Source organism: Drosophila bipectinata, chromosome XR (genome assembly GCF_030179905.1).
Source record: "Drosophila bipectinata strain 14024-0381.07 chromosome XR, DbipHiC1v2, whole genome shotgun sequence".
NCBI lineage: Eukaryota > Metazoa > Arthropoda > Insecta > Diptera > Drosophilidae > Drosophila > Drosophila bipectinata.
This window is the reverse complement of record NC_091735.1, coordinates 5,464,854-5,474,663: the sequence shown is the minus strand read 5'-3', so window position 1 is coordinate 5,474,663 and position 9,810 is coordinate 5,464,854. Positions and strand designations below refer to the sequence as shown.

Below are 9,810 nucleotides of genomic sequence, written 5' to 3'. Positions count from 1 at the left end.
TCTTTACCGAGAAGCGACCCGCAGATGTTAGCCTTGAAATTACCGAGGAGAATAGATGGAATTCAAGGAAACGCGGACATAAGCAAATGGGGTGGATCTCCCTTAAGTCTCGTGTGAATTGAGCCTCCGAGCAGGGGCAGTAGGAAGTCCCAACATTGGCGGAAATGGCCCGGAGCCACGAGGCTACGAGTGCGATGGATTGCTGCTTATTATTTACGGATTGCTCCCATATAGAAAGTGTGACTTTGGGGAGCTTTGAGAAAATCATAAATACGAGGAGACAGTCCCAAGCCTCAACATTGATGGAGGACATTTCTAGGGCTGTCAGACAACGCTGAATGGTGTCTTGCAGCTGCTTCAGCGCGACCCCGGACTCTTGAAAAATAGCATGGATGTTGAAAAGGATTTTCAACTGGCTATTGACCAATAGCCGCCGGTTCTCAAAGCGGTCTGTGAGGCTTTGCCACACTGCGACAAACCCCTCATGGGTAAGCGGAGCCTTAAAAACAATGGCGTGTGCGTCACCACTTGTTTTCGACAGCAAGTGGAACAACTTCTCTACCGGGGTGAGCCGCGAGTTTTGGATGTAAATGGCCGTAAACTTGTCTCTGAAGGTGGGCCACCGAAGATAATCACCCGCAAAAATTATCCACTGGAGGTAACCGGCAGCCTTTAGAAGCGGGCGTGTGGACATTAACGGAAGCCTGAGGGGATTGGGAGGCAATTTTTTTCCCGAAGCTGAGCAATACACCTCGAATAGACGGAGTAACAGTAGCTGTACTTCGATTTCAGCACTGTCGCGGTGGCCGCATTGTCGTCGGACACGGCTAGCAAATCGGAGCAGCTCTCATAGTTCTTCTCCACCTTCCCCCACAGTGCCCGAATTTGGTACCGATGGGCTTCGCACATGTATTGGGAGCCTATTTCCGTTTCTCCGGGGCGCCCGGAGTATTTATGTTAGCCTCAAATTGGCTAATTCGATCTGTTGTGGCGATGAACTTTTTCAGCGCCACGTCGACCGCTCTTTGAGCCATTTTTGCAACGGAACGAGTCTGCCTCTGTGAAGGATTGGGGATTGTATTGACGGATTCGTCACTCTTTGCCCTTGGAATGGCACTAGTCGCCTTAGGCTTCATAAGAGGCGTCCCCGGAGATGCGGATTGAGAACTGTCGAAACGGATGACTAGGATCGAACGCGGTTTTTTGTCGTCTCCCGTGGGCATTCTCAGAATCCATTTTTCGACTGACTTGCGCAATAGGTGCCTTGCACGAAGCGGTGGCCGGTCACACTAATGTAATGAGAACGGTGAGATCGCGGATGAAATGCGATTACAAGGAACAAGTGGTCGTGTGCGGAAAGTCGTGTGCGGCAAAATTCGAATGTGGAACAAAACTTCAGGAACCAAAAAAAATCCAAAAAGAGAGTACCGGAAAATTCGTGCTCGTTCATAGATATTGATACGTAGATATTATATTCTTAACTATTTTCGAACTTAATTGTTGCGGAGCCGGAAAGGTGGACTTGACTTTGGCTTGGATTTTACAAAAAAATAAATAATTAATAATAATTAATTTTTGACTAATTGTCAGATTTAATTATTATGGAGCCGGAAAGGTAGAGTTGAAACCTCGAATTTAGTTCGGACGGAAAGTTAATAATTAAATAATTAATAAAAAATTAAATTTAATTACTCGTTGGCGGAATTACTTTTATGGAGCCGAAAAGGTTGAGTTGAAACCCTAATCGTTAATTAATTGGATTTAATTATCACGAAGCCGGAAAGGAGGAATAATTTTCGACTTTAATTATGTAGTAAGCACATAATTGTAACAAACGGTCAGCATATGCATACCCCTCGCGCCTCCACTTGAGAGCGCATAACAACGTATATTATTATATTCCTTTATACATAAGTACATAGCCGTCTCTCTGACGCCGCCTGCGAGCAGCGCAGCTACGAGACTTATCCTTACTTAGACTTAAAAAAATATTGTAAAAGAACAGAGACATTTTGATCGTTGGAGCGGCACCTCAGCTGCTCCTTCTAAATAAAAACCTAACAAAACTCCAACCCTGGAGTTATCCTTTGAGTAGGACATCGAGGGATTAAAAGGATACACCAAAAAGGATATACCCAGAAGGATATATATATAATCAAAAAAAAAAAACTGGATAAACTGGAAAATGCAAAATAAATAAATCAACGAAAAAAAAATCTGAGTTAGTAGAGTGAAAGCAATGGGAAATCGCGGAGGAGTTTCGAAAAAAATAAAAAAAAAGAGTAGCACACCTAAAGTGGCTACTCTACGTAAATACTCCACCTCTACGTAAATACTCCAACTCACCTTGGGCTACGGCCCAAAAACTTCAAACAGAACTAGATTTTCTGCAAGAACAATTAATAAGCAACAAAAATAAACGCCCAAAAATTGCCGCCAATAAGAAAAATTCATGAAAAAATAATAATAACAAAACCTCCATCACCCAAGCCATTACCAAAACTTAAAAAGACATGCCCGAAGGATTGCCCTGGACCACTGGACAGCCCCCACTGCACACACACCTGTGCGAGGACCGGCACCGGTAACGCCTGAGCCCAAAAGGCCCCGGACAGCAGCAGCAGCAAATAGAGTGCGGGAATACGCCACCTCCTGCGCCACCGTGGGAACGTCAGCGTAGCCAAACCGGCGACGACCAGCTGACGTAGAAGGAAGAAAGGAAACCAACCGAGCTGAAAATTTTTTTTACCCATGCACTGCGTTGCATCATTTTTTTTGCTTGCACTACGATGCATATTTTTTTTTATATAATATAATATTTTGAAAAATTGAGCGGAACTTCTTTTGCCCAATTAGAAAGTATGGCCCGTATAGCCGTACAAATAATAGGTAGGAAAAAGATGTTAGAGAAAAACTACGATTTTTTTTAAATTTTCTTTTCTAATGAGAAGTAATAGCATAAGTAAAACAGATCAAATAAATGATTCTTACTATTATTTCCCAGAAACATTATATAACATTACAAAATATGACTCAAAGTAAAATAAAATAGAAATTGAAAAAAGAAAAATAGATACAATATCTAAAATGGGTTTGGTAGATACAAAAGTTGTAGATTCCTCGGCAAATGTCGTAATAAAATTGAATCCGAAAAAATCGATCTTCAAACAATCACAATATTGTTAATGATAATCGTTATTATAATGTTGGCAAGCGTATTACTAAAATTGTATAAATTACACAACATATGTTTGAAGAAAAAATTCCAGAGTCAAGCAAATGACCTGGACAAAATCTAATAAAAAAAAAAAACCCAGCACAAACAAAAATTAGTACACATATATGTAAACACCTAAAATCTAAGAAAATGAAATAAGAGAAAATAAACATAAAAATATATTACGTAATTCTTTTTACAAAGTATGGCTAAACTAAAGGCATGGATTGGAACAAATTGTACGAGGAGTTATCAATAATTAAAACTAATTTTTACAGATCGTACAAGATCGTACAAGGCTAACTCAGAATAGACCCATTCAAAAGAACACGGTTAGGAAGCACGTTGAAATATTAGTAGAGTGCTTTAATGAAGCGCGAATGCTTATACATGATCATAGGGAAAGATTAAATCAAGATCATTGGTCACAGGTATCGAAACTTTTGATACGACTACGATCTAATTTAATATTTGTTAAACAAAAGTTCAGTTTAGAAATATCATTACCAGCCGTTCTAAACACTCCAATAGCAGTTGACACTGCACCTGACTCGGAATCAACAGAAACGAAAGAATCTGAGTCAGAAGAGCTTCCCAAAGTAAACCCCAAAATAGAAGATGAAGATTTGAATAATCTTACTATTCCGGCGGTATACACTGATCTGGATAATTCTACAGATTCAGATACTTCGAGTGTAATAGAAAAAAAATAAGTAAATACATCACAATGGCACTATCAAATATTGATTTTCTTAATACAGCGTCTAAGCTTTTTGTACCAGTTTTGATGGTAAGGCTGAATATTTAACAAGTTTCATTGATGCTTTACAAATAATACAATCAATCAATGGCGAGCACGAAGAATTAGCTGTCTCCATTATTAAAACAAAGCTAAAAGGTGTCGCCAGGAATCTAATCGGTAATGAAACAACAATTACTGAGGTGATTTCCAGACTAAGAAGCAACGTCAAAGGCGAAACTGTTGAGGTATTATCAGCGAAGCTGATGAATCTACAGCAGCGCAATAAAACCAATACACACAAGAAATTGAGCAGATGACGAAAGCCTTAGAAGGTGCATATATATCACATGGTTTCTCTTTAGAGCAGAGGTCGGCACCCCAATACATTGCTATGATTTTACCGCATTAGTGTTAGTAACGTATAGCAGAAAGTAGGCTTTGAGCATGACGTTTCACACATTTATACTGTGTGTGTGTGGCAGAGCTCGGGCAGAGAAATTTCCTATGCCCCCGAGATAGGGCCGTGCCGACCTCTGCTTTAGAGCTAGCCAGTCAAAGCAATGACTAAAAACTGCACAATCGATAAGGTAAAACTTATCATGCAAGCTGGAACATTCAGTACGATGAACGAAGCCATTTCCAAATTTGTTAATAGTTGCACTGAAGCAACTGGGCAGTCAAACACTGTCCTATATTATAAGAATTATCCACAGCGCGGCTCAAATCGCGGACATGGCAGTTATAGAGGTAGTTTTCGTGGTAATCACAATAACTACAACAACGGTAATTATAACAACAATTATCAGAATAACAATAATTATCAGAATAACAATAGAGGGCGAGGCCCATATAGAGGAAATTATAGAGGCAGTGGTAACTCAAACCGAGGCCACAATAGCAATAACCAAGGCAATGTAAGATTAACACAAAATAATAACCAAAACGGAAAACTCCCAAAACCCTTTAAATATTCAACAATAAATGAAGTGAGAGTTCACACTATTAATCTCAGCCAAAATATATTCGTATCATTTTTTTATGTAGCTACTGGGAAAGAACTTATATTTTTAATAGACACAGGTGCAGACATTTCCATTCTAAAAGAAACTTCGGATAATTTCCAAAACATCCAAAATGATTACATCAGAGACATAAAAGGCATAAGTCAAGAAATAATAAAATCCCAAGGTTTAGTTTCTATAGAGATACAGACCACCAATTACATAATTCCACACGATTTTCATATCCTAAATTCACATTTCCCAATTCCATGCGATGGAATAATAGGCATCGACTTTATCAAAAAATACAACTGTCAATTAGACTTCAAGCCATCTGAAGATTGGCTTATAATTAGACCAAATAATTTAAAATTCCCAATTAAAGTACCAATAGCTCATAGTTCTGGCAATAATTCAATACTTCTGCCAGCAAGATCCCAAGTTATTCGGAAAATTGAACTTAATTCAACAGCAGACAGTGTATTAATTCCAAATCAGGAAATTCAACATGGTATTTATGTTGCAAATACCATAGCAACATCGAATAATGCCTTCATGAGACTATTAAACACAACAAATTCCGAACAAGTAGTGAGTTCAGATAATCTAACATATGAATCACTTTCGAACTACGATGTAGTCAACACAAATCCAGACAATAGAAAAAAATCCGTACTATCACAACTATCAAAAACTTTCCTCCACAGTTCAAGTCTCAGCTTACTAGCTTATGCACCCAGTATAGCGATATATTCGGATTGGAAACCGAATCAATTTTTTTTTTTTCCTTATTTCTCCTCTCGGGAGCTTAGGGCCTCTACAAGGGCTCTCCACCTAACTTTATTTTCCGCTGTTTACTTTATTGTGTCCCAGCTGATGTTCTTCCGGGATATTTCTAGCAGTGCTGTACGGCGCCAGGTCATCTTTGGGCGACCTACTCTTCTGCTTCCTTGTGGGTTCCATTCCAGAGCCATTATTACGATGCTTCCTGGTTCCTTCCTCAGAGCGTGGCCAATCCATTTCCATTTCCGTTTCTTTATTTGCTCCTGGATTGGGACCTCTCCTGTGCAGTGCCATAAGTCCTCATTGGATATTCTATCTGGCCAGAATACCCCAAGTATTATTCTAAGGCACTTATTGATGTAAGCCCGCTTGTTGATCCGCATAGCTTTCGTTTTAGATGCGTTGATCTTTAAGCCTACTGCGCTGCCTCGGATCTCGAGGTCCCTAGCTTTGGCTTGAATGTCTTCGAATTTGTGAGCCAAGAGACATATGTCATCCGCGTAATCCAAGTCTTCTAGATGTCGGGTGAAGTTCCAGGTGATTCCGCGTCTGTTCATGCATACTTTTCTCATAATTTCGTCGACTACCAAGTTGAACAGAAGTGGTGATAGAGGACATCCTTGCTTGACGCCTGTGTTCGTCTGGAAGGTTGCACTAATTTTCCCGTTGTGCAGTACCGCCAGCTCAGCATCATCATACATAGCTTGTTTATGTTTATGATTTTCACTGGCACTCCCTTTCTTGCAAGTGCCCTCCATATCGCTGTCTGTCTACCGAATCGAATGCCTTCCGGAAATCTATGAACAGGAGGTACAGCGGCGAACGCCATTCCAAAGTTTGTTCGGTTATTGCGCGTAGTGTTTTTGCCTGGTCTACGCAGCTCCTGTGTGGTCTGAAACCTCCTTGTTCATCTCGTATTGTTGGCTCTATCTTTTCCTGAAGACGTTCGTGTAGTAGAGTGGCTAGTACCTTGTAACTTGTGTTCAACAGGGTAATGCCTCGCCAGTTGTTGCAGTCACTGAGGTCTCCTTTCTTCGGTAGCTTAATGATGATTCCTTTTTTCCAGGATGTTGGGATCCGCTCACTTTCTCATATATTATTGAAATGTGGATGCAGTGTTTCGGCCATTAGTTGCGTGTTAATCTGGGGAAGTTCGGCCGGTATGCCGTCATCTCCAGCCGCTTTGTTGCGTTTTAATTTCCTGATTGCATCCTTTATTTCTCTAATTGATGGTGCCGTGGGTGATATTCTGAGGTTATTGCTCGGTACAATACTCCTGAAGTTATATTGCGTGCTGCTCGGTTGTTTTGTGCAGCTGATCTCCATAAAGTGCTGTCGCCATCTCTGGAGTTGTGCCTCATCATCAGTGAGGAGTCTTCCATCTGGGTCTCGCACTGGTTGGGTTCGCCTATGGCAGCTTCCGGTCAGTTGACTAATTATCTGGCTTTCTGCATTTTCAGCGAGTCTGTCCAGAAATTTTCTTTTGTCGTTTCTTGCTGATTTCTTCACCATCTTGCACAGCTCTTTGTGTTCGTCGCGAGCTGTTCCGTTTGCTGATAAGTTCCCAAGTATGCGCTGATATCCAATCCGTGCGCCTGCGTTGTCGGGTGCCAAGCATCTCCTCCGCGGTGCTCCTCAGTATACTGCATGTTTGTTCCCATGAGTGATTCAACAGTTGTGCTGTCATCTGTTCACGCAACGCTGTGGCCATTCTGGTGGATAGGTTGGAGTCACTCAGCCGTTGTACGTTAATGGGAGGCGGTCTTCTTGTGGTCCTGCTGACAGTGTTGCTATTTCGTCTGAGCTTGATTAAAAGCTCTCCGATTATCAGCTCGTGGTCACTGTCGATAGACGCACTTCTCCTATTCCTAACATCCATTATCGAGCGTCTCCATTTCCTACTTATGCAGATGTGGTCGATTTGGTTGCGAGTATGTCCATTCGGAGAGGTCCATGTGTATTTATGGATTTCCTTGTGGGGAAATACAGTGCCACCAATAACCAGTTGGAAGGTCTGACATAAGTCGATTAGCCTGTCACCAACACCATGTGCCAACACCATGTCGGCTAAGTACATAGCCGTCTCTCTGACGCCGCCTGCGAGCAGCGCAGCTACGAGACTTATCCTTACTTAGACTTAAAAAAATATTGTAAAAGAACAGAGACATTTTGATCGTTGGAGCGGCACCTCAGCTGCTCCTTCTAAATAAAAACCTAACAAAACTCCAACCCTGGAGTTATCCTTTGAGTAGGACATCGAGGGATTAAAAGGATACACCAAAAAGGATATACCCAGAAGGATATATATATAATCAAAAAAAAAAAACTGGATAAACTGGAAAATGCAAAATAAATAAATCGACGAAAAAAAAATCTGAGTGAGTAGAGTGAGAGCAATGGGAAATCGCGGAGGAGTTTCGAAAAAAATAAAAAAAAAGAGTAGCACACCTAAAGTGGCTACTCTACGTAAATACTCCACCTCTACGTAAATACTCCACTCCACCTTGGGCTACGGCCCAAAAACTTCAAACAGAACTAGATTTTCTGCAAGAACAATTAATAAGCAACAAAAATAAACGCCCAAAAATTGCCGCCAATAAGAAAAATTCATGAAAAAATAATAATAACAAAACCTCCATCACCCAAGCCATTACCAAAACTTAAAAAGACATGCCCGAAGGATTGCCCTGGACCACTGGACAGCCCCCACTGCACACACACCTGTGCGAGGACCGGCACCGGTAACGCCTGAGCCCAAAAGGCCCCGGACAGCAGCAGCAGCAAATAGAGTGCGGGAATACGCCACCTCCTGCGCCACCGTGGGAACGTCAGCGTAGCCAAACCGGCGACGACCAGCTGACGTAGAAGGAAGAAAGGAAACCAACCGAGCTGAAAACTTTTTTTACCCATGCACGTACGTAAATACTCCACTCCAACTTGGGCTACGGCCCAAAAACTTCAAACAGAACTAAATTTTCTGCAAGAAAAATTAATAAGCAACAAAAATAAACACCCTAAAATTGCCGCCACTCACTCAGTGCGAATAAGAAAAATTCATGAAAAAATAATAATAACAAAACCTCCATCACCCAAGCCATTACCAAAACTTAAAAAAACATGCCCGAAGGATTGCCCTGGACCACTGGACAGCCCCCACTGCACACACACCTGTGCGAGGACCGGCACCGGTAACGCCTGAGCCCAAAAGGCCCCGGACAGCAGCAGCAGCAAATAGAGTGCGGGAATACGCCACCTCCTGCGCCACCGTGGGAACGTCAGCGTAGCCAAACCGGCGACGACCAGCTGACGTAGAAGGAAGAAAGGAAACCAACCGAGCTGAAAATTTTTTTTACCCATGCACTGCGTTGCATCATTTTTTTTGCTTGCACTACGATGCATATTTTTTTTTATATAATATAATATTTTGAAAAATTGAGCGGAACTTCTTTTGCCCAATTAGAAAGTATGGCCCGTATAGCCGTACAAATAATAGGTAGGAAAAAGATGTTAGAGAAAAACTACGATTTTTTTTAAATTTTCTTTTCTAATGAGAAGTAATAGCATAAGTAAAACAGATCAAATAAATGATTCTTACTATTATTTCCCAGAAACATTATATAACATTACAAAATATGACTCAAAGTAAAATAAAATAGAAATTGAAAAAAGAAAAATAGATACAATATCTAAAATGGGTTTGGTAGATACAAAAGTTGTAGATTCCTCGGCAAATGTCGTAATAAAATTGAATCCGAAAAAATCGATCTTCAAACAATCACAATATTGTTAATGATAATCGTTATTATAATGTTGGCAAGCGTATTACTAAAATTGTATAAATTACACAACATATGTTTGAAGAAAAAATTCCAGAGTCAAGCAAATGACCTGGACAAAATCTAATAAAAAAAAAAAACCCAGCACAAACAAAAATTAGTACACATATATGTAAACACCTAAAATCTAAGAAAATGAAATAAGAGAAAATAAACATAAAAATATATTACGTAATTCTTTTTACAAAGTATGGCTAAACTAAAGGCATGGATTGGAACAAATTGTACGAG

The 9,810-nt window shown here is 40.5% G+C and overlaps 1 protein-coding gene across 1 annotated transcript; it reads right to left on the bottom strand.

Annotated features, from left to right (window-relative positions):
• Positions 1-7,199: 7,199 nt before the first annotated feature.
• On the bottom strand, positions 7,200-7,805 carry LOC138925597 (craniofacial development protein 2-like). The gene has a single exon (XM_070276438.1). The coding sequence runs from the start codon at positions 7,803-7,805 to the stop codon at positions 7,200-7,202; it is 606 nt and encodes a 201-aa protein (XP_070132539.1).
• Positions 7,806-9,810: the final 2,005 nt, after the last annotated feature.